At 39.7% G+C, this 26,575-nt stretch overlaps 1 protein-coding gene across 1 annotated transcript in view; it reads left to right on the top strand.

Annotated features, from left to right (window-relative positions):
• The window catches only part of LOC122800390 (uncharacterized protein K02A2.6-like), a 172,772-nt gene extending 148,761 nt beyond the window's left edge, over positions 1–24,011 (top strand). The window contains 2 exon segments of the mRNA XM_044069838.1: positions 20,979–21,701; positions 23,914–24,011. Coding sequence (XP_043925773.1) covers positions 20,979–21,701; positions 23,914–24,011 — 821 coding nt within the window.
• The last annotated feature ends 2,564 nt before the right edge of the window (positions 24,012–26,575 follow it).

Here is a 26,575-nt window from a genome sequence, read left to right on the forward strand (position 1 = left end):
AAACCACAACTTCTTACCCCTATGCTGGTTCCTAGAGTAGGTCCATTGTGGGATACAGAAGCGGATCCTAACAGCAGACAAGGTCTTCCCATATTTCTCTCTCAAGGTAAGAGTATCACGAATGGTACAGCTAAACAAGGTGGACCTGTCAAAGGGGGTGTTTGTAAAGGATGCCTTGAAGGGTTCCGAAAAAGCACAAAGTTGGTGCCACGCTTGTCACCTATTGGCAATGCCAGACCTGGTCGCCCCCCAGGTACCCTCACTAGCAAGTGAAAGTAACCACATGGACGTGTTTGATATGGCTGCCAAGGTGGCCAGTTGGAAAGAGAAAACCTTCTTCTCCTCCTCCGACACTGACCCCGGGGCAGACACAGAGATTTCCTTAACCAGATCTCTCTGGAGTCTGATGCCATGTGCCAATAGTTCAGCACATGCACAACAAAGGTGGCTGAAGCATAAATTCTCTTTCCAAATTGGTCCATCACCCTAGACTCCCTGTCTGGAGGATGGACCAAGGAACTCTCCTGAGCTGGCTCCTTCTTAGTGGCTGCTGCAACCACCATGGCATCAACTGGGGAACCCTTGGACCAATGAGGACTGTCTGAGGGGGCATTGAGTACCTTGTCCGGGTGCTTTGGGATGGGCTCAACCATATCCGGTTCCTTCCATGCCCTGCTGGAGATAAGATCTACCAACAGATCCGCAGAGGGGGGGACCCAAGATGTAGAGGGCCCTGTGCCAAATGCCTCCAGGAATATTGACTCATCAGGGTTGGGTTTTTGGGAAGACCATCCACCTCTCTGATGTAGGATCTCCATGATGTCTCCGAATGAGACAACATCAGGAGGTAATTTAGGGGACCCCTCCTCCTCATCCAAGTATGTATCTTCCATGAGAGATTCCGGGGGGGGGGGGACTAAGAGCCTCCTCTTGCATGTATGTTTCTGAGGTGCCTCCTCAGGGGGATACTTGGGACAGTACTTGGAAGCTTCAAGGAGTTCCTGAAAAGGAACATCCTGGGGAGGTCTGGCAACAGACTGTCCCTGAGGAGGCAGGAAGGATGACTCTGGTCCCGAAACAGAATGAGCAGGGGTGGGCTCCAAGGAGGGAAGTGTTAAGATTCTTGAGGGAGTTGAGAGGACCTCTCCACCACCTCAAAGGCCAAAGATGAGCGAACCCTCAAAGGCAGCACCACCACAGCCGGACTGTCACCCCAGGTGCTGAAGGGGAAGTCAGAGGCAAGCTTCCCAGCACTGAAGCCCTGAGAGGAAGAAACAGCTCTGAAAGCCTCTCAGCTAATGCCAACCCCTCAGAGCTGATGCCAAAGCTACAGCTCTAAGAGTGGGTAAGGTCCGACGACATCTGAGCAAAACTGCTCAAGGTAATTGTCTGCTTTGACATTTAAGTGCCTGTCAATGCCAACACCTCAAGACTGGGAAACCTCTGGGCTGAGAACTCTGAAGCCTAAGGTCAGATTGGAGAAGGAGAGATCAGAAAAAATCCAACCTGCATGCTCATGACTCCAGAGGGGTATGGAGCAGGCAAAAGCCCAAGCTGTATCTGAGCTCAGAGAAACTTCATCATCATCCTATTCACCTCGGCTTCAGACAGGCTCAGAGTGGACTGCACAGAGGAAGCCACCAACCCCAGCCTGGAATGGCGTTGAGGGGAGGAAGGGATTGGAGACTTGGCACTGGAACTCTCCTGTTCCGGGAAGAAACACGGCAATCAGAGATGAGGAGAACCATGTTCCACCACGGGCTGAGACTTAGTGGGCAGCTCGGCAGAGGGAATCTGGTCAGTAGACCACTTCCTATGACTTCTTCTGCTGTTCCCATTCTTTATGTTTGTCCCGGTCCCCTTCACCAGACTTCTTGGAGGAAGTTTTAGCCCCAGAAGCGGACACACACACACACACACACACACACACACACACACACACACACACACACACACACACACACAGATACTACAAAGATAGAGACAGAAGAAAGAAAAGGAAAGAAAAAGACAGAACTTTTTATATATATATATATATATATATATATATATATATATATATATATATATATATATATATATATATATATATAAAGAACCAGGAAGCTCACTAACATGAGCTAGACAAGAAGGGTAGGACGAGGATAGAAGAAAATTAAGGAAAAAAACACACCTACTTTACCATAAACTATCAGAAAAACCCCAGGAGCAGCTCAGAAAAGTGGTCCCATGCTGTTCTAATGAGCGGCAAATGAAGTTGAGGGGAGGAGGGAGAGTGGGGAATTATAGGTAGGGAAGCAGCTTAGATTTCAGCTCCGATGCTGGTGTATACAGCTGAGTCAGATCCGATCTCGCATTCAAGTATCATAGGTTGAAGACTAAATAAAAACAACCTCAGATCATTGGTTACCTTATAACCTTCTCGTTCTTCCAGAAATGAAATACTAACTGGTAGGGAGTCAGTGGAAGGGGAGTTAAGGAAGAATGAAAATGGACAACACAGATGGAATGTTATTCTGAGTACATAATTGTTTTATCTGATGTTAATTTCCATTCATTCCACAACAATTGGGAGAGGGTCCCCAGCTATCTGAATCACAGGAGATCTCTAAGGAAGGATATTAATGAGCACTCTTGAGACGAATGCTGCTCTTACTCTTGAGACCAGATCCAATTTGTAATGAGTAACAAAGGTATGAGGAGTAGCCCAAGTTGTAGCTGTACAGATGTCATCCATGGAAGACCTGGTAAAAAATACTGATGATGATGTTGCCATGGACCTGGTTGAATGGGCTCTCAAAAGTTTTGGCAAAGACAGGCCCAATTTGTTACACACAAAGGGTATATAATCAGTCAACCATTCAGCTAAAGTTACTTTTGCAACTGGCTTGCCCAATTTTGACTCTGCAAAAGAAACATATAGTTCAATTGTTTTCCTGAAATTCTTTGTTCTATACAAACAGAAATGTAACTGCTTGTGAATGTCCAACAAATGCAACATGTATTCATCCTTGCTTGTGAAATTTGGAAAGAAACCTGGAAGATTAATGGACTGATTGATGTTGGATTCTGACACCACCTTAGGAAGAAAGGAAGGGTTGGTTTGAAGCACTACCTTATCTCTATGGAATATTAGATAAGGAGGCTTAGAAGACAAGGCTTGAAGTTCAGAACGCCTTTGAGCAGAGGTTATAGCTATCAAAAAGATATTTTCAAGGAGAAAATCTTTAGTTCACATTTTGCTGATGGATCAAAAGGCAATCAAGCCAAAGCTTGTAATACTAAATTTAAATCCCATGGTGCAGTTTGATCTTGAAAAAGTGGTCTCAGAAGAAGGGTACCCCTCATAAAGGCTTTACAGACTTTTGAGGAGGCTAAGGTGCAATTGTTAACTCCTATATGAAAATAAGAAATGGCAGCTAGTTGTACTTTAACAGTAGAGGAACTAGCCCCTTCATTAACGATTGTAGTTAGAAAGCTCAATAACTTTATTTATTGGTGCTGTAAAAGGGTCATTGTCTTCCTGCTGTGCCCAACAAACACATCTTTTCCATTTACTTCCGTAAATCCTCCTAGTGGAAGCCTTATGGGAAGATAAAAGTATATGATGGACAGGGAAGGAGAGAGTAGGTTGTCTGGCTATCAATGGAAGTGGAGAAACCATGCAGTCAGCTTTAAGCCTGAAATGTACAGGTGAATCATGTCTGCTGGGTGAAAGGAGGGCTGGAATTGGATCCAGAATCCATGGAGGGTAAACTAGATGAGGCCAAAGAAAGGAACCCACAATTACCTCCATACCATCATGCACCCACTTCAAAACTTTACTAAAAGCGCACCTAAAAACATGCTGGCTATGCCCTTGCAACTCCCACTCTAATATCACCCCACCCCATCCAACCACTACCTTTCTTTCCACTCCACTAACTACCTTGATTATAGCAAGCTCAGATGCTCGTAACCCTAGTACTTATTATACAGCAGGAACGTCTTATTATAACATTTGTTAATATCTATTATGTACTTCACAGATAAAAATTCTAGTTGTCTACTGATGTACTATGTTCTTCATCTGTAAATATGTTGTAAGTAATTGCGATGTTAAATTGTTAATCGCTATGTAATCCAATGTAACTACTGTCCGTTTATTTTAACTGTGGAGTTTTTCTCTCTGGGCCCCTGCTGAAAATGGACCTACGTCCAGTCAGACACTCCCGGTCAACAAATGTAAATAAATAAATAAATAAAGGAAAACCAAATCTGAAGAGGCCAATAAGGGGCAATGAGGATGACTTTGCTCTTCAATCAAAATGTTTTCTGCAGAAATTTGGGGATTAAGGGGTTGGGGGATATGCATACAGGATACTGGGGAGCCAATCATAAGGAGAGTGTCTCTCGATGATTCCCCTCAGTGGGGAGATTAATCCAAAGAACCTTCTGCACTTGTTGTTCAGAGGAGTTGCAAAGAGGTCGCAGCAAGGTTGAAACCAGTGGTGGAATATCTCTCATGAGGTAACAAAATGGACCTGCTCAACTTATCTGCTATCACAATGGATTTCCCCAGAATGCGCGCTACTATCAGAAATCGACTGGGTGAGATTACCCACTGCCACACTCTCAGAGCTTCTCAACACAAGGAGTAAGATCTGGTCCCTCCCTGTTTGATGATGTCCCATACCACTGACATATTGTCCATTTGAATTGCATTAATCCTGAAAGGGAGAGGGTGTCTTGAAAAGCCTGTAACACTAGGAGCACTGCTCTCATTTCCAGGACATTGATATGTGTGTTGGCCTCTTCAGGGGAACATGTGCCTTGGACTATTTTTCCCAAGAAATGACCACCCTACCCAATTTGGGAAGCATCTGTGGTCACTACAGCTTTGGACTAAGGAAGAGTGAAGGGACAGCCTTATAATACCTGATCTGATTGAGTCCACCATGAAAGGTACTGTCGAGCAGAGCCACAGAAGTGATCCCTGGGGTGAATTTCCTATCTCCCATCCAATCATCAAGATTTTTCTTGAAGAGTGCTAATAAGGAGCTTTGTTTGATACAGATAGGTAGTTTGTTCCAGAGTATGGGAAGTCTCTGGGACAGGAATCTAGCCCTCCATCATGTTCTGTTTATTGTGGTGACAAGGTTTAGGTCCCTAGAGCGTGTAGCTCGGAGGGATTGGGATTTCTTTAAGTTGAGCATGTCCAACAGCTCTGGGTTTGACATAGCTTTGTATGTTAGGCAGAGATCGCCTCTGAGTGGGTGATATGCGACAGAGTAAAGCTGCATTTTTTTGAGACAGTCTGTGTAAGGCATCTGTTTGAGGTTGCTAATCCACTTTGTAAGGTATTTCTGTGGCCTTTCTAGTTTTTGTAGATATCTTGTGAGGTACATACCAAAAGGGGCGTTGTACTCTATAATGAGTCTAATGAGTGATGAGTAGAGGGGAACAATGACCTTTTTTTTCCTGGATGAAAAACCTTTTGTGATGAGGTGTGTCATGTCGAAGGATTTCCTGACTACTGTGGTGATGTGATTATCAAAGGAGAGACTATTGTCCACCTGTGTCCCAAGGTCTCTTATTACACTTTCAGTATTAAGTAGACTACTGCCTTTGTGATAGTTCATGGGTACAGAGTTTTTACCAAAAGGGATGACAATGCACTTTTTGGCATTGAGCTTGAGGCCATGGCTTTGACACCAGGCATCTGTCTCATTGAAGCCCTTTTGTAGGATGTCCACATCATTAGGAGTTTTGATTATGGCTCCTAGTTTGTAGTCATCTGCGAACTTCATTAGCCAAAGACCATCTGTGTTAGTCTGTACTTCTGAGAAGTAGATACCAAACAGGAGAGAACCCAGGACTGAACCCTGTGGTACTCCGCTTGTCACTGGTCTGAAGTCGGATTTGGAGTTTGCTACTTTCACAGTGTGGGTTCTGTCAGTGAGCCATTTGGCAACCCATCTTGTGACATAATGATTTATACCTAGTTTAGTGAGTTTATCTTTAATTCCAGAGTGGGGGATGGTGTTGAAAGCCTTGGCGAGATCTAGATAGGTTGTGTGAACCGCCTTACTCTCAGCTATGGCTTTGGTGACTGCTTCAAAGAAGTCTATCAGGTTTAGTAGACATGATTTGCTTTTTACAAACCCGAACTGGGTGGGGTCCAGAGTTTGGAGATTACCAATGTCATTGTTTATAAGTTCCATGATGATATGTTCCATAGCCTTGCAGACCAGGCTGATCAGGCTAATGGGGAGGTAGTTCCCGGGGTCTATGGTGGCTCCCCCTTTGTGGAGTGGAATAACTGTTGCTGTGCACCATTCAGTGAGCACAAAGCCTGAGGTGAGGCTATGATTGAACATGGTACTTAGATGGGGTGCCAGTTCATTCTGTAGTTTGTGTAGAATGCAGACTGGGATGTTGTCAGGTCCCATGGATGCTGTGTTCTTGGCTCTTGAGAGTGTGTTTTTTACCTGTGCAGCCTTGATTACAGAAACTTTGCATTCTTCCGGTATATAGATGGGCCCTTTAGGGGGTGACGGGGGGTAAAGTTAACACTGAACTTATCTGCCAGGATGTTGGCAATATCAGTTGGTTCTGTATACTTAGTGCCATTGTGCTATAACTCAGAGCAGACCTGAGTGTTGCAATTGAGATTCTTGACATAGCTATAGAATGCTTTATGGTTGTCTTTAGAATCAGTGGTGATTTCGTTTTCATAACTAGCTTTGGAGAATTTTAGGAGGGATCTCAGCTTTTTACTGAGGCTGACCAGGGAGTTCCTCCAATCATGGGATTTTACTCTTTTTTGCAACAGTTTCTTTCTTCTGTTGTAGAGCTTGTTTATGGCAGGGGACCACCAGATTGGCTTCCTTTTTTTGGAGGATAGCATCTTGGTTCTGTTAGGGATTGCACAATCCATGCACTAGTGTAAGTGCTTATTAAGTGCATTTGTGTAGGATTCAGCAGTTGTACCTCTATTGTCCATCTGCATGGGTGTCATGAAATTTGCCACTTCTGTCTTAAAAAGCGTGACGTTGGCTTTGGAGAAATTTTTTACGGTGGTTTCCCTAATGGGGGTGGGGGCGGGATGTGGATGTCTATGGTGATTAGCTTGTGGTCAGATCTGAACAACGAGAAATTGACCTCTGGTGTGGAACACCGGTTGCCCATGTTGGTAATGACCAGGTCTAGGATATTGCTGCCCCTGTTGGGGGTGTGGATAAGTTGACCAAATGAGTTGGAATTTATGAATTCCAGAAAACGTAGTTGAAATCGCCCATTATTAGGGTGTCAGATTGTACCGTAAAATTTTCCAGTGTATCAAGAAATGAGGAGTCAGAATCCTGGGGCATGGTGGGGAATCTGTAGCAGGCTACAATTTGGATTGCGGTCTTCCCAGAGTTAGTTGCACTTGGACAATCTTGGATGCATTATGCTGAGCAACTAGCCTGGAGGTGTGGATATTCTTAATGAATATGGACACGCCTCCGCCTTTAGTGTTTTGGTCCTGGTTAGGTGGCTGAAATGTGTGGTATGAATTATAGCCTGGTAATGCAGGGGTGCTCTCTCGAGCCTTGAACCAGGTCTCTGTCACTGCACATATGTCGATGTTCTCCATTTTAAGGAGTACCTCGAGCGAGTGCATTTTGAGGTTTAGACTTCTAGCATTGAGTAGCATTACCCTCAGATTTTACTTGCTTGTACCTGTTATGGTGGTAAGTTTGTCATTTGAACTTTGCCTAAAAAAGGCACTTTAGGGGTGACAAGAGCCTTAGCCAGTATCCGGAATCCCAAAGGCGACAGGTGCAGGCCATCTCTGGCAAAGCATCATGGTCTGTCGATCATGTCATCCCAAGCAGACAGATACTGGATCCCCTTAGAATGACACTAGTAGCTTAGCCAATTGTTGAAGTCAATCATTTTGTCCTTGTACTGTGGTATCATTTTGGGTGATGGCAGGATGCTACTCAGGGCTAGGGTCATACCTGACTGGGCTACAAGATGTCTCTTTTCATGTAGTCCAGGGAGGTATGTCTTAGGTCATTCACACCAACAGGGACAATGACAGAGTCATATCTGTACTTGTTGTAGAGTGACCTGAGTGCTTGCATTATGTGGCGGATCCTGGCACCCGACAGGTAGCTGACAGTAACTTTTTCCTTGTTTAGCCTGGTGAGTGGAACATCAGTGTGCCTGACTACAGAGTCACCTATGACTAGAGTGTTGGGTACGTTATTGTGCCTTATGGACTGTGGTTGAGTGGTACACTGAGTTTGTGGGCTATGTGCCATTTGGGTTGTGTTGGGGAGGTAGAGGTTGCTTGCATTTCTGCTTTGGAGGTCCCTGTTGCTTGGGCAGATTTTTATTGACAGCCTCCACGAATGTACGTGTGTGTTTTGTGTTTCTATGTGTGTGTTTTGTTGGTGTAGGTTTTGAGGGACTATGTGATGAGTGTGGTGTCATGCAAGTGTTTACCCTCTCCTCTTGAATGCCTAGTCCAGTCTTGGGTGAAGACAGTTTTGTTTCCAGTTTGGCTATATAAGTGCATCTCTTACAGGTTGTAGTGTTGGGTGGTAGGAGGAGAGGGTTGTCTGTGTACATGAGGTAATTGCTGCATTGCCTCAAGATGCCCAGATTCATCAGGTAGACAGGAGAAAACTCCGGGAGCTGACCCTTAGACATGCCTGGATAGGTGCTTATTTATTAAGTACTAAAACCTGTTTTCCTCTAGACAAGTGAGGAAAGTTGAGTGCTGTAGTAATTTGTAGCTTATTCAGTGCTTACAATGAATTATTAACAAGTGCTGAGCTCAAAGAGACAGATTTGAGTGCTAAAACTAAAAACCTGGCTAGTTCTAGGGGAAAATTTGAAGAGCAGACATTATGGAGCCGGGAATAATTTAACCCTTGCTGAGCGGTGGGGGCTCAGAAGTTTACAAATAGTCCTGGATACAGCAAATCTTTATCTGGACTAGACTACTTACAGGAAAGGCAGGAAACAAGCTTAGAAATTTTTTTTCAAGCAAAGATTCCAAACATTCTGGACTTTGTTGCATACTTGGGGTAATATATTTGTCCTCACATTGTTTTCTGGTAAATTGTGTTTCCAGTTTCCCTTCCAAATCTTTTCTAATCTCCTCTGATTGATTCTTAGACTTATTATGCAATATTTAAATGCTATGCCAATTATCCAATTTAACAGGAGCTTCTGTACTAGATTCAACAAAAAAAAACTTCATCAGACTAGGTATTTCAATTAAGATTCCCACATTTCTTTCTCTTTGCCTGTACACTGATAATTCCTGGTAGGGAAGGCAGCCTCAAGCCTGCAATCCAAATGTCTTCTTGGCCTCATTCCATTCTAATACCTTTCCCTCTCTAGTTATTTTCTCCCAATACCTTGGTTCCTTTGCCACTTTTCTCCAGGAAATTACAGCCTCCCTTGCTTCTTTTCTCTACTCCTAGCTGTAGTCACCCTTACTGTCAAAAAATTAATTTTTCCATTCTCATGTTGGCTAAGTTTTTAGAATATTTTCTGCCACTTTAAAAATATAATATTCTGTATGGATGTTATTATTCTCCTTAAGGATTTGCATCTAAAATTCCAACTCTCTTTATTTGTTGAACATCCCCCCTGCTCTATCATCATCCCTTTCCACTTTGAATTATAACCTTCTGCCTGTGCTTAACTGTGTAGCTCTAAAATATGCATTCAAATCAGGTAATCCTAAACCACCTTGTTCTATTGGAAGGATCACCCCATCCCAGTTAACTTTTGCCCTGTTCCCCACTCCGATAAATTCCTTCAACTCTTTACTAATTATTATCTACAACTTCTCCTCTGGTTGATAAAAATATGCCTGATTCATATAAAAAGCTAAATATATTAAAAGCAATTTCACTGCTTGTATTTTTTTTATCCTTATACCTAAATAAGAGCTTTCGGATTCTCTGTTTTTGTATTATCTTTTTTAGTTTCTTCCTGCGTATCCTTAGATGCCATAACAAAAGCCTTTTTATACATACTCTTGAATTCTTCAGCTTACAGTGTCCCCATAAATATGGCTATTGCTGAGCCAGTTTGTGTATGGGTACACAGTTTATGGCTACAACCTTTGTTTTATCTTTACTAATTTTATATCCCAAAAAGACGTGAATCTGTCTCATATTGTTCCACAACACTGAGCTGTCCTTTTCTGGATTTATCAAGCATAAAATAATATCTGCAAATAAAGCCAAGTTTTCTTGATTGCCATACTAATTATATCCTTGCATTTCTGAGTCCCTTATTTTCTTTGCTGATGCCTCTAAATATAAGGCAAATAAAAAAGGGGGAAAGAGGACACCCTTGTGTGACAAAGAGAGATACTGACAGCCCAGCTATCTGGAATTTTGTAAATAATTATATGTCATTTGTAAATATCAACATGATTCAAATAAGACACTTGCTTTACAAAGGTATTAAAATGTATGTCAGGTGCATATCAAACTGCTGGTACAGAAGTGCATGTTGAAAAGGTTTTTGGAAAATAATTAAAATGTAACCACAGCATGCCCTACTGGAATAGAACAGAAATGTACCTGCACTATTGTAACTGTTTAGATGTATATATTTTAACAGTGGAAACTGGAGTACTGAATGTTAACTTCAGAAAAATAGATGAAATTAATTTACTTTATGGCCATGCAATAAAAAGATGTTATCTTTCAGTTTCAGTGCAGTAACAGACACAATGTCTAGGACTAGGGAATTCTGTATTATCTTGGACATGTTTTATTGTTTTATGACTTCCAGCAAGTACCAAGATCTGAGGAAAAGATTTTGTCTATGTATTTTCACAGGTAGATGCTAAATGCTACCAGCTGCACCAGTGGTTGTTTTTCACCTGGGATAGAGTCAGATGACAATAAATTATGTAATTCTGCAAGCTATCACAGCAGTAATATTTGAGATATTAATTTGGGAAGTCTCTTAGTGAGAGACTGTATTCTGTATTCTGTCTTGGGCCTGACAAGATCCATTTACCACATATCTACCTTACTGCTCTAATTAAGTAAGTTACTAGGGTATAGTAATTCTCTTAGATATAGTCAGGAATATAGCAAAGCCGAATTTAGATGTTTTTCTTTATTTATTTGAGATTGTCCTGCAATGTTGTTTTAAATATTTCATATGATTTTGAACTCTGATGTTACTGTGATTATATACTAAGTATATTTTTGTTCATTTATTATTATTAAATATATTTAAACCTATCTTTGTGGCTGATCTGTCTAGAGATATTGCATATTTGTTTGGTGACACTGCATGGGCTGCTCCTAATAGCCTTGCTCTTGGTCAAACTACTATTTATATTAATAGTAACATCACACAGTAAGACTGGACACCCTTTGTTAAGGGTCTTAAAATTGCTGATAAGGAGCTGGCTGGTGGCAGTGAAAACTACCTTATAGTCTGGGCAAAAGGGGGAATAGCTAGTAAACCTGTGCCAGCCTTTCCCAGGTGTGTGTGAGTGCATAAATCAAACCTCAAAGTGTGTGTGTATCAGCTACTTTTGCAGGGACACGAAGCACTGTTTGGACAGAGAGGGTGCTGGAGGTCTTGGCTTGGCCACTCAGCTGAGATCTCAACTGTGCCAATGGGGAGTCCTATTAGGGATCTGGAGAAAGAGGGAGAAACCAGTCCCAGACTGACTGTGGTCTCTGTGTACTCTTATGGGAAGTTGCAGAGAGCTGCATCTGGAAATACTGTGTATGTACTTGGCATACTCCCAATGTATGTCCCCCACTGGTGCCAGTGATGAGGATTAAAGTTCTGTGATTACAGGGACAGTGGTGGGTGTCACACCCTGTATGGTTCCTCTGTTCAAACTCAACTTATGAGAGATAAATGCTCCCTCTTTAATTCTTGCCTCAGATCCTTCATATAGCCTCCTAATTAATCTTGTTATTGTACTAGGGAATAGAAATGATTTCATTGAGCTACTCATAAAATTCCAGCTTACTCTAACAAAAGTATATCTGCAGCAAGATCCACTAACAAAAGTGGTATTTTCTTATATTCTCCTTCCCTTGTGATCATCATTGTTATCAAAAAACACAAAGTCTTGTTGTGGCAGCCTGGAAGGAAACAGTCGGAATGCCAAGGTAGAATAAATCAAATTCCTTTAATAAATCCAACAAAGTTAAGCACGTTCATTTCTTAACATAGAAACGTCTTCAGAACTAACCATCTCATTCACTCTAAACCATATACTTACTAAACAATCAATAACAAGCCAGCTTGAATAAAACATTAGTTGAGGTGCAAATTATTTAAATAAACATGCATATAAAACGCACTAAAAATCCTAAAAACTATTAAACTTCCATATTTTTCAATTTTAATAAACAATTAATAGACACTGCATCATTGATCCCTGGCCAATTAGTAGCAGTTAAAAGAAGTTGCCACTTAAGTTCACATTTATTTAGCTGTTCACCGGTAACATAGCCCATTGAATCACCCTTAACTTGTTCCATCACAACAAATCTAAAATCATGTCCAGGACAATTTATTAACTGTCTATGTAAACCATTGGATCAATGTGATTTTGTGGAGGGAAGGCGAACATTTGACAACATTAACAGAACATTGATGATCCAGAGGGAAGCAGAATGTAAGAAAATACCATTGTTGTTGGTGGGTCTTGATGCAGAGAAAGCATTTGACAGAGTAAACTGGGACTTTATAAGCAGGGCAATGGAAGCATTTGCATTTCCTGAAACAATTATAAGGTTGATTAGGATATATGCGGGATTGGAGGGGCAAATTAAAGTGAGTGGGTTCCTCTCTGATAATTTCTGTTTGAGCAGAGGAACCAGGCAAGGGTGTCCTCTTTCCCTTTATTATTTGCATTATATTTAGAACCATTGGCAAAGAAAATAAGGGACTCAGAAATTCAAGGATTTAGTTGGTATGGTAGTCAAGAAAAGCTGGCTTTATTTGCAGATGATATTATGTTATACCTGACAAAACCAGAAAAGACATTTTGTGGAACATTTTGAGACAGTTTCAGATCTTCTCGGGATACAAAATGAATGAAGATAAAACAAAGGCAATTGCGGTAAACTATGTACCCACAAATGAACTGGTTCAGGTATACCCATATTTATGAGGACATGATAAAATTAAGTATTTGGGAGTATGGATTAAAAATTATTCTAGTGTGGCAGCTGAATGTGTGTGAAGACACATAAAAGATAATACAAAAACTGAGAAAATGGAAGCTTTGTTATATCGATATGGATAGTAAAATACAAGCAGTTAAAATGTTTTTAGTCCCTTTAGTCTTACACACAGGTCAAGCACATTTTTATCAACCAGAGGAGAAGTTGTGGGTGGCAATTAATAAGGAGCTGAAGGACTTTATCTGGGAGAGGAAGATGGCAAGAGCCAAGTGGGATTAGCTGATTCTTCCAGTAGAGCAGGGCGGATTGGGATTACCAGTTTGAAGGGGTATTTAAGAGCTATACAGTTAAGACTCTTATCCATAGCACAAGCAGAAAACTATAATTCAAAGTGTAAAGGGATCTTGATGAAATGGGGGAAGCTCAAGAAACAAGTAGAGACTGGGATTTTGGATGCAGGTCTTTAAGGCGAATAGCAATAATCATTCAGAATATTATCTCCATAAAGTAGCAGAAAGTATTCTAAGAACTATGCCAACATGGGATTGGAGAAAGGGGATTCTGTTGATAGGAATGACTGCAATTAGGGATACAGACAATAGGCAAGAGGGGTCTGGAATTTATTGGAGAAAACTGACAAAGGAACCATGGTATTGGGAGCAAATAACTAGAGAGGGAAAGATGATAGAATGGGAAGACGCCAAGAATTTATTTGGACTGCAGGTTAGAGTTTGCCTTCCCTATCAGGAATTGGTATTAGAGTATAGGCAAAGAGAAAGAAATAGGGGGGTTCTAAACCAAAGACCTGCACTGGTAGAGTTTTTAGTAGACTCTAGAACAAAAGCTGCATTAAAAAAGGAATAATTAGTACAGCATATAAAATACTGCATGATAACTATAAGAATCAATCAGAGGAGGTTAGAAAGGATTGAGAATAGAGATTGGATAAGCAATTCAAAAAGAAACAATGGGAGGGTATATGTATGCCTCCCAAATATGCAACAAAATCTAGAAAATGTATGATTTTTTCCTGGAAATGTTTACATAGATATTTTTATACCCCAAGTAGACTCCAGAGAATTTTTCCTCAAGCAGACAACATATGGGAACATATTTTCTGGGACTGCAGTGAGTTGGCAGACTTTAAGAATTCCCTGCGGGATGCACTGTTGGAGATGCTAAGTGGGCAGATTGGTGTGACGAGGGAGATGATTTTTCTGAGCTATGATACAGAATCAGAATTACCTAGACATGGTAAGGCTTTGCTGTGTCTAATAATGGGGGCTGCCAAAAAAAAAGCAATTACTAGAACATGGAAATCAAAATCTATACCAACTATACTGGAAGTAGTGAATATAATAACAGAGATAAAACAACTGGAACTGAGATCTTTAGAAAAGGGTAGGGCAAACTACATAGGAAAAAATAAGAATTGTGGGAACAATACATACAAGGGAGGAATGAGGTTGAAAAAGTGGCAGGACTTAAATGAGCTATGCAATGTTTGAGTGAGAAAGCTTGGGTAGATTATAAGTGATGTATAATGTTTACAACTGAGAGTGTGTCAGTATGGTTTGTAATGTAAAATGCTTGCAAATAGGATTGTGTCTGTGTCTTTTTGTTTATATAAATGTATGATTGCCTATGCAGTAAGTTATGGTTTAATAAAGATGTTTCTTAATTAAAAAAAGTCAGGAATTGAATAATTTATGTAATATTGCTTAGGTTATATGATATATAACACTATATGTGAAGTATAATGTTTGTTATGTTAATAAAGTTTGATTACTTTTATATTAATGTAAACTTGCCTATGTCACAAGTGATAATTCAATAAACATTTTTGAAAAAAAGTTGTAAGAAACTGCAATGCCTGGCTAAAAGGGCACCAGCTAAGATAAGACAGTGCTTGTATAGAATTCTTCACTCGATCAAAGCATGATTATCAATATAAATAAATATTTACATTGACTGTGGTTAATTCCTCTAAAATTCAGATGTAGACCAGCTATAAGACTTCACAGCAACCCTTAGAAATGTTAGCTCAGCAAGCTACTTGGATAACATTAGCATGAAAGAGTCACAGCAGACTGGAACAAAGGGTCACATACTGACAAGTTGATGTACTATAACAACAGTGAATGGCTCTTCTATTAGAAGACTCATAAACGTATTAATATAGCAATAACCCACGCCTGGGTGTGGGTAATGCTGGATTTACCCACGGTTGGCGTGGTTTGGTCATGAGGGCGAAGCCCGAGTGGCCAAACAAAGCCAACCGTGGGTAAATCCAGCATTACCCACACCCAGAAGTGGGTTATTGCTATTATACTATGACTTTATTTAAGAAAAAAAATAATTACTTTTCTTAAATAATGGCATTGTATAATGCCTCCTTGCTGCCCTTCCGCAGCTGTCTGGTATTCTGCGGCAGTTCTGATGTACTGCACATGCGTATGCCTATGCAGTACATCAGAACTGTGGGCAAAAGCAACGGAGAAAGCAAGATCTCCGTTGCTTTTTACAAACTGTTTTCACTATGTTAAATGGGTTTAACATAGTGAGACAGCTTTAAAAAAAGCAACGGAGAATCTCCGTTGCTTTTTTTAAAGCTGTCTCGGTATGTTAAACCCATTTAACATAGCGAAACAGTTTTGAAAAAAGCAATGGAGAAAGCAAGATCTCCATTGCTTTTTACAAACTGTTTTGCTATGTTAAATGGGTTTAACATAGCGAGACAGCTTTAAAAAAGCAACAGAGAATCTCCGTTGCTTTTTTTAAAGCTGTCTCGCTATGTTAAACTCGTTTAACATAGCGAAACAGTGAGAAAAAAAGAGTTATAGTAATGGAAAAAGTCCGGGCGACCGGACCTTTTTCCATTACTATAACTCTAATTTACAACGTGCACGCTGACCAATCAGCGTGCACGTTTTTGAATATTAATGGGGGGAGTTGTATTATAAGCAATTTTCTCTCAGAAACATTTTAGAAAATAAAAACTTTAAATACATATTATGTAACATGTACACACACATATATATATATATATATATATATAAATATATATATATATATATATATATATATATATATATATATATATATACACACACACACATATATGGTTTCACTTCAGAATACTGAAATATCACAATCCTGAACTTCATAATCCGGCACCCAAAACCCTGAAAATTCATAATCCTGAAAACTCAAATTCCTGAATCACAAACTACTGAAAATATAAAGGACACAAAGAATGACAATATTCCAGTACAAGGACACAGGGAGACACATACAAGACAAAGGATAGCACTTTTCACCAAGTATGGGCTAATTAAATATATAAACTCCAAGACTGCACTCCACAGAAACAAATGGCAAACACACCATCACATGTGTTCATAACTGCCTGTTGTAACCTTAGTAACATTCCGTTTTAACTTGCTATATTACAACATAACTCATGATAGTGTAGTGAAGTGTAATTTTGTAGTTGCTATATTTAAGTTACAGGGGGTGTGGGGGGTGCAGGGGGGGCTTTCCCCCTGCTTATATTTGGTGGAATGTAACCTGGTTTGTGTTCTCTATAGTCAGTATATGTATCCTGTGTATTTTCAGTCTTTTGGGATTTATGATTTTGAGTTTTCAGGATTTTGGGCTTCCAGATTATGAAGTTTTCTGAAATTCAGGATTGTGACATTTCAGGATTCTGAAGTGAAACTATATATATATATATATATATATATATATATATATATATATATATATATATATTATATATAGATATGTGTGTGTGTGTGTGTAAATATGCAGATATATATATATATATATATATATATATATATATATATATATTTGCAAACATCAAAGGATTGGAACATGTATATTGCTTTTACATGGGTCTATATTAGGTCGCCAAAATTGAATTCTGGTGATCACCTATTCAGCGACACCTAATCGGCAAAAATCGCTTCAGTTATTTGATGAATTTACTAAGGGCAAAGATACAGCTGGCCAGCAGTAGAACTTTGCCCTTTTCTCCACTGTGTTCCAGTATCGGAGTTGGTATATAGAGTTGGGGGGGGGGGGGTCTGGGGGGGCGAAGCCCCCCACACTGGGTGGGTTTGATTCATGAAGATGTTGTCCATTGTTCTTCGGGCAAGTATTTCCTTGCCCTTAGTAAATTCAGCAAATCGTTGATGCAATTTTCACTGATTAGGTGTCACCGAATAGGTGTTTGACGGAATTCGATTTCGGCGACGTAATATAGACCCCTTTTACACCATATGCTCTCTATAGAATGAAGGACAGGAACAGTTGTTGTGTCCTGTGTATATGTGTTTCACTGCAGACTTGATTATATGTTCTTTTTATTAGGCTTTTGTATTACTTTGTATGTTCCAAACTTTCATTAATTCTTAATCATTGACTAGTAACAGCAAAACAGATAATCAAATGCAGCTGCATTAACAATAGTTTGCAAGACGGGGATCCACTGGGTAAGTTAGAAGCAACAAAAGATAAGGGATAATGATAACTCAGAAGGATGAAAAAAGAGAAGTCCTATTCATATGCTGCCATTTTTGATTTATGAATTTACTGAATGAGGAAAACCAAATCAGAATGAAAGAGATTTTATGAAGCAAATATTCATTTCAGCTGTTCTAGAACAGTTTTGTGTACATCAGAGCAGCACAAAACTATAGAAGTTTTATCAAAAAGATATTCTCACTTACAGGGAAGTGTAGAAGAATCAGACAAACAGGTAAAAGAGACAGCAGAAGAAATAAAAATGTTGTATAATGAAATTAAAGAAAAGGAGAAACAACATAAAAAAATATCTAGCCAAACAGAGCAGTTAGAAGACAAAAATGGGGGAGCAAAAAGAACAAATAATTAATTTAGAAAAAGAAGTGGAATTCAGGGATCATGAAATAAAATCATTAAAAAAGCTCTACGAGAAGCTATTAGATTAGGGACACAACTTGATCAAAAAGTTGAGGATGATTAGGGAAAATGATAGGAAGACCCTCTCAGAAGGAATAAAAGGAGTACAGCAAATAGTTTATGTATGGGGATATCAGTTACCAGAACCTGCAGAAATCCCTCTTAAATCTAATTCCCAATATAACAGTCCCACAACATCCCGCTATAATTTTTCAGTGACTCCTACTGCTCCAACATAGGAAGGAAACACTGAAATTAAGACAATGTGTACAGTTACACAGGCATTAACTGCTCAAGAATTACAAGCAGCATTAACAAACTTGGGAGGAAAATGTGATCCCTAAAAAGAACCACGGACTGAGAGAAAAAAAAAACTTGAACAAGGGCAAAGAATTTCTGGATGGTCCAGAGAAGATTCATGTTCTCTAGCTATCGCAATGATGCCAGTAGGGAAAAAGGTTATCCAGAAATATGGGAAGGTAGATCCAATTGGAATGAAATTCAAAAATTTCTACAAGATATGTCACCTTATCCTACAGTAGACTGGGGAAAAATAAATGAAATAAATTTAGGAGAAAAAGAAGATTTAGATGAATATATTCATAAGAAATGGGGTGCGTACAGATAATACAGTGGTCAAGAAAGGCCTGAAATGGAAAACCCAGCCTTCTTAGGTATAGTATTAGAAGGACTACCAATATGGTTGAAAAGGCGGGTCTATATCAGAACATCGATGTTTTAATTCTTTGAATGTTCTAATATTGACCCGTTTTAATCGAATGCTAAAAATAGCGAAGCTGCAGAACATCAAATTTTTTCCTAGGGAAAGAATTTGGTTGGCCGGTTCTGTGGCTTCACTATTTTCAGCACTGTGGTGGAGATTTATGGGTCGGGTTCAGGTAAGTGTGCAATTGTGTGGTTGTTAGGATTAGGGTGTGGGTTAGGTGAGTTAGGGTTAGGGCACGGGTTAGGTGAGTTAGGGTTAGGGCGCGGGTTCGGTGAATTAGGTTTAGGGGTGGGTTAAGTGAGTTAGGGTTAGGGTGCGAGTTAGGTGAGTGTGCGATAGTGACGGACCTTTGGGTTAGGGTTTGGGTTAAGGTAAGTAGATAGATAGTAGTGTATGTATAGTTTAGTGTAGGGTTAGTTGTAGAATTATAAGTGTATGTGTGTGCATTGATGTTTTTTAGGTGTGCTTGTGTTGTGTGTATGTGTTTCGGAATAGTGAATTTTTTCCCAAGGAAGAAATTTGCTGTTCTGAATGTTTGATATTATGTGGTTTAGATGTTTTAGGTTCGATGAAATAGCGTTCACTATTTTCATCTTTCAGTAACGTGATATAAATGTGAAAAGGCCTGCCTAGTATGGGTACAACCTTATACATATGAAGATATGTATGAGGCCTTTTTATCACTCTGGGAAATGAGAAAATAACTAACAGATAAACCAAAGGAAGTCAAAACAGCATATTTTAGTGAAGGGGAAATAAATCTAAACCACGATGGAATTACAAATAAAAGAAAATTCAAAGGAAGATGCAATAATTTTAATAAAGAAGGGCATATAGCCAGGGATTGCTGGGCACCAGGTGGGTGTTGAGCTGGACAAGGAGCTAATGAAAAAAAGAAGAAAAAGAAAAGGTAGATAAGATGGAGTTCCTCAAGCTCTACTGGAAAAATTGAAAAATCTTGAAAAAGTTGTCAAATCCTTTCTTATTCAGTTAGGAATTTGGGGTCCCCATAGCCTTCCTAAAAATGGCTCTGATGGGAGGCCACATACTCACATTTGGGCAGGAGGCCATTTAGAGACATATTTAATAGATACAGGAGCTGCAGTTAGCATTACTATCATGAACATTCTCAGGAACAAGAATCATACGTTTTCAAGGATTGGGAGGAGTAATTTCTCAAGCAAGTCTCCATGTAAAAACAAAGATAGGGGAAGATACTCATCAACATGCATGGGTATCAGGTTCTCATCTACACAACATCATTGGTAGTGACATTTTGAAACAAAGAGGTTACATTACAGACTTGGGTGACTGGAATTGATAGAGGGACCATTAGATGAAGTGTTAGACATCTCTGAAGCTTTATGCAAATATAGTGTCAAGGATTCTGGACAATATGATTTAGTTGCATTGCTGAAAGCACCAAATCAAGAGATGGCTCAACTAATCTACTGTTATCAGCATATTTTTCCTAAACATAGGAATAATGGCGGACAAACCTCTAACTATTCTCAAAGTAAGAGGCAGTCCTAAGAAACCTATAAAACTGTATCCAATCAGGAAAAAGGCAGAACAGATAATACTGAATACTGTAAAAGCTTTAGAAGCTCAAGGGGTTGTGAGAAAAATCAGTTCATTAGCTAGCAGTCCATATTGGTCTCTACAGAAACCAGATGGAAGTTATTGTCTCAGTACTACTACAGAGAACTGAGTACAGTAGAACCTTGCCCTTTGCCACTAGTAGGAAGTATGCCTGATCTTATTGCTCAAATTCAGGAAAAATGAAAATTCTCTCCACACTGGATGTGAGTAATGGTTTGTGGAATATCACTCTGGATGAAGACTCACAGTGGAAATTTGCTCTTACTGAAAAGGCCCAACAATACACTTAGACAAGAATGCCTCAGGATTTTCATAATGTTCCAACAGTTTTTCATCATGTAATGCAGGAAGTGCTAAAACCACTAAAATGTAGACCCTCTATTATTCAGTATGTAGATGACATCCTTGTAGGAAAAGAAACTAAAAAGCAGCACTTGAATGTACTGGAAGAAATATTCCAATCAGTAAGACAAGCTGGATTAAACTGAACCCTAAAAAGAGTCAGTTTATGAAGAATTATGTTACTTTCTTAGGTGTCTCAGTATCAGCAGGAAAAGAAGCATTAGTGAGGACAAAAAAACAATTGATTAGACAGTTATCAATTTCAGCTATTGTCACAGGGTTAATGCAAGCCCTAGGAATCTTTGGATTCTCAAAGGAATGGCTACCTGATTACACTGGTAAAACAAAACCCTTGACTGATATGCTTAAGGGAAACAAGAAGGGATATGACCCTCTCAACTGGAACAATGAGACATTAGCAGCTTTCTCTAAGATCAAGGAAGAACGTATTTCTGTACCTGCCTTGGATGCCCCAGAAAGAGACAAAGAGTTCATCATACAGTTTGAACATAATGGTGAAACTATGATGGCTATAGTATTGCAAAAGAGAGGATCTCAGTATCAGGTTTTGGGTTATTATTCCCAAACTATGAGTCCAGTTGAAAAAGGAATGATGGAATGTGAAAAGCAAGCCATTAGAGAAGAATGGACCACTGGAGTGACACACCATATGATTCATGGCTCTCAAGGTGTGCTACAGACCAAACATACCCCAGTAAAATACAGGCAAGAAGGAGACCCAAAGGGGATGAACAATGCCCAACCCTGTAGAATCATTGCAAGTTTTGCAAGTCAGGAAGGAAGGATTAGAGCAGACGTCCCTCGGATTAAGTTTTTACCAGAATTCTTTAATTACCAAGGAAAATCTCATGAATGTCCTGACTTGGAAAATAAGGAGGAACACTTAAAGGCAGGTACTCAAAACACTGAAGAAGCTTCAAACTGGTACACAGATGGATCCAGATATTGGAGCTCTGAAAGGGGGCGTTTTGTGACAGGATGGGCAATTTACAATGCAGAAACAAAAGAACAAAAAAAAGGCAATGTCCTAGGGGTATGATCAGCACAAAGAGCTGAACTAGAAGCAGTCAAGCAAGCTTTGCTATTACCTAGACCTGTAAACATCTAGAGAGACAGTGAGTATGTAATCCAAGTTCTAACATCACCCCTTACCATTTGGGGAAGGAGACGTTTGATTACAGCTGACTGTAGACCAATCAGCCATCAAGAAGTGTTAACAGAAATTTGGAGCCTGATAAAAGATGACAATCCTTCTACAATGAGCATAAATAAGGTCAAAGCACATACCAGAAATGAAGTGCATTGCCAGAATAATAATACAGTAGATCAACTAGCAAAAGAAAGGGCTCTCGATGCTAAGCAAACATATCCAGTACAAAATATTCCTCAATACCGGGCATGGTAAGTATGGAAGAAAAACAAACAAGGAAAATGGTGCAAAATATTTTGAATAAGTGACAAATACAAATGGACTTACCTATAAATCCTTTGCCTTTACATTGTATGGATTACTTTTGTAAAGACCAGTGCAGAGGGTATGAGCATGAAGTGAAAGACAAGGTAGGTAAAATCATTCAGATTCAATGTGATGGGATCATCATAATACCTACTGTGTGTGGATTATCAGTTATGCGGACAAATGAAATGAAGCCATTATGGGGTGAAGAATTTGAACAAGGTGCTCATATGACCTTAAATGTGAAAACAAACAAAGTAGTCAACAGTTAGGAAGCTTAGTGAAAATTTTGAGAGGGCAGCCAAATATAATAAAAAAGTACTAAATGGAGGAGTTTGAAATTATACAAGGGGATTAATGGACATGGGTTATGTTCCCAGAACCTTGTTCAGTATCAGAAGAATTCAAAAAGGGTCCTTTACACAGAGTAAAAACAACTGAGCCTGAGATAGGAAAATGTAGCTAATTTACTATCACAATTTCCTAGGGCATCCATGAAGGGAAAGACTACAACAAATTATTAGTTCTAGATTCAAATGGGAAAGTATGAAAGCAGACATTCAAAATCATGTAGATAGATGTGTCACTTGTGCAATGCACAATGTAGGGAAATGTAATAGAAAAAAACAATATAGACTCCCAGAAACACTTGGGCCCTGGCAAAGAATACAAGTGGATCTTGTGCGACCTCTTCCAACCGCATCAGGAGGATTCCATTTCTTATCCACTCTAATAGATAAATACTGGATGGGTAAAGACTCATCCAACAAAAAAAGAAGATGCCAACTCAGTAGTCAGAATAATGAATGAATAGGGAGGATGTTTGTAGTAGGGTATTATACTGTACACCTACCGACCCATGGTAAAAAATCTGATAGTAAACCAAAAGATCATCCTAACATGGAAAGTACCCAAAGAAATACACAGTGATTAAGAGACTCACTTTACTGGGAAGGTAACAAAACAAATGTGCCACATTTGGGGAATTAAGCAAATGTTTCATACTCCTTACCATCCTCAGAATTCTGGGATAGTTGAAAGGGCTAACAGAACCCTAAAAAAAGGATTAATCACTGTGTATAGGAATCACTGGATAAAATATTAACCCAACATTTTGATTAAGATACGAAATTCTCCTCAAGGATGTGGATCTCCACATGAATTAATGACAGGTCGATATATGAATTTACAAGAAGAAGAAATCCCTTTTTGGATACCATTAAAAGAAACAAATCTGTGGGACCAGCTCCAAGACCAAATCAGTTAGGCAAAAGGGAGAGTCTAGGAAGCTGAATAAGCTTACAATCTAGAACTCCATAAACAAAATGAAATTTCAGAAAACAGGAAGGTACAACTGGAATAAGGAAATCTTGTAATGGTCCACCAGTCTGGAAACACAGGCAAATGGGACTCAAAATGGTTAGGACCCTACGTTATTATAAAAGTGGGGCTAGTGGTTGTATAAGTACAGCCACATATTAACCAACCACCAAAAATGGTTGGATTCATAAAGATCATGTTAAAAGATTAAACTGGAGGGGAGAAAATGAATTCAGTTATGAATGTAATAACTGATGCTGATAGATATTGGGATAAAGGGACACAGTAACAGATAAATCTAATAAGAATGTGATTCTTTTCTCTTACAGATAATTTCAAGAAGAAAAGACAGAATCATGAAAGTCCTGATATCAACTGTGATCCTGTTAAACTTTTACTCCCTGGCACAAGGAAAAGCGAATTTTAATAACTTCACCAAATCACTGGAAATGTACTCAAAAACGTAATGCCAAACAATGTGGATATGTGCTGAAACCCCACAAGATGTGAACAGTGGAATTCCATTACAACCTATTCCATTTACTCTTCTAGAAATGTCAAACCTCACAGAACGAGACTGGGTCTAAAGAAATGACTTCATTCAAGAAACAGAAAAAAAGAAGTTATGTTCTTACCATAACATTCCGTATGTGTTGTCAAGCTTGATCTTTATTCTCACTGATGGGTCAGATCCGATGAGTCAGATTCATCTCGGCCTTTCCAGTAGCTCGAAGTCTTCTGCAAAGCTCATGGTCTTCCTTCCCTACCCATAATGCAGTTCTTCCACTTCCTCAGATCTTGTTTGCCCACCCAAAAGTAAAATAAACTATACACCCAGTATGGTCTCTTTCTAGGACAATGTCTGACTCTCTGAGGCTATGGAGAGCCCAGAGATCAATGTCCACTTGATCTTCCAGGAGTTTTGGAAGGGGGGTCGGAGGGTGGATTGTGAGAATAAAGGATGAGATGGACAATACACATGGAACGTTGTGGTAAGAACATAACTTATTTATGTGTTGTCAATCTCACCTTTATTCTCAGTGATGAGGCCACATACCAAGCAATGTAATTGCTGGGTGGCTCATGGCAGAATATTCCTCAGAATCATAGAACCAAAGGAAGCCCTACTCCTGGAGGCCAAATCCACTTTGTAATTAGTAATAAAGGTATGCAGCTCAGCCCATGTTGCTGCAGCACCAATACTTTCCCATGAAAGTCTTGCTTGAAAAGCTGCTGAAGTCACAACTGATCTAGTGGAGTGTGCTTTGACAGGAAATGGAAGAGGTTTGCTTTTTGAGGAGTAGATAGATATGCAGAGGGCGAGCCATCTAGACAATGTAACTTTCGAGACTGGTAATCCTTTTCTAGTCTCAGAGTAAGAGACAAAAAGTTGATCCAGTTTCCTAAATTGTGAAGTCCTGTGCAAGTAGAAGCGCAATTGTATGAACATCCAAAAGATGTAGAGAGTATTCACCTTTGTTTTGGTAATTAGGAAAGAAAACAGGTAACTCAGTAGTTTGGTTTAGGTTGCTTTCTGACACGACCTTGGGGAGAAAGGAAGGATTGGTACATAAAGACACTCTATCCTTATGAAAGATTAAATATGGGTGTTTGAACAAAAGAGCTTGTAGTTCTGATACTCTTTTAGCTGAGGTGATAGCTACCAAGAAAAGTACATTCCAAGATAATAACTTTAAATTGCATGTCACTGAAGGTTCAAATGGGGAACAACTGATAATTTGGCAAAATGAAATTAAGATCCCAAGGTGGAGTTGGATTCTTTTATGGAGGTCTAATCATTGCTGTTCCTTTTAAAAAGGCTCTGCAGGGTCTGTGTGACATAAGACAAGAACCATTTTCTCCTGCATGCTAATTTGAAATTGCAGGTCATTGGACTTTAATAGTAGATGCAGCCATACATTCATTAAATAGTTTTGCTTGGAATTCCAATATAGAATGAATGCGTGCAGAAAAAGGATCTACCTGGTTATCAGTAGCCCATATAACAAATCTATTCCATTTACTCTTGTATAACTTGTGTGTGGAAATTTTATGGGAAGACAGTAGAATATGCTTTACTGGAGATGATAAAAGGGGAAACCTGCCAGTCAAGGGAACTGGAGCAGCCAAGCTGTCAACTTGAGGTTGTGAAGATTGGGAGGTGCCATTCCCGATGGATGCATCAGTAAATCTGGATTTGGGTCCCGAATCCATGGTTTGTCCGGGAGATGAGGCCGTAGAAAGGGAAACCAGATTTGAAGAGGCCAATAGGGTGCAATGAGGATTATCGTGGTCTCCAACAGACTTGCTTTCTGTAATAGTTTGGGAATCTGAGAAATTGGAGGGAAAGCATATAGCTGTCCTGGAGGCTAATCATGAACAAGTGCATCCCTTGGTGACTCCCCCTTTGGAGGGATTAGGGCAAAGTAGTTGCTGCATTTGATGTTGGTGAATGATGCAAAAAGATTGCAGCAAGGGTGGCCCCATTTCCAGAAAATTTCTTCCGCTACTACTTGATTGAGGGACCACTCGATAGGCCATAATATGACCCTGCTCAGCTTGTCTGCAATCATATTGGATTTCCCTGAGATATGCATTGAAGTTAGAAAGCTACTGGAGAATGTTGCCCATTGCCAAACCCTTACAGCTTCTTGACAAAGGGGATAAGATCTGGTTCTCCCTTGCTTGTTTATGTACCAGACCACCGACATATCGTCTGATTGAATTGCTATGGTTCCTAGAGGGAGAGAGTTTTGAAATGCCTGAAGTGCAAGTAGCACTGCTCTCATCTCTAAGATGTTTATATGCAAGTGAGCCTCATGTTCTTGCCAGGTTCCTTGGACAGTCTTTCCCAGAAAATGCCCCTCCCACCCTATCTGGGAAGTATCCGTAGTCATCATGGCTTGGGGTTGAGGGAAAGCAAAGGGATGGCCCTGAGACACGGATGGAGAGTGAATCCACCATTTGAGATCCTTCTTGCAAGATCTGGTT

Source organism: Protopterus annectens, chromosome 4.part0 (assembly GCF_019279795.1).
Source record: "Protopterus annectens isolate FY-2018-M chromosome 4.part0, PAN1.0, whole genome shotgun sequence".
NCBI lineage: Eukaryota > Metazoa > Chordata > Ceratodontiformes > Protopteridae > Protopterus > Protopterus annectens.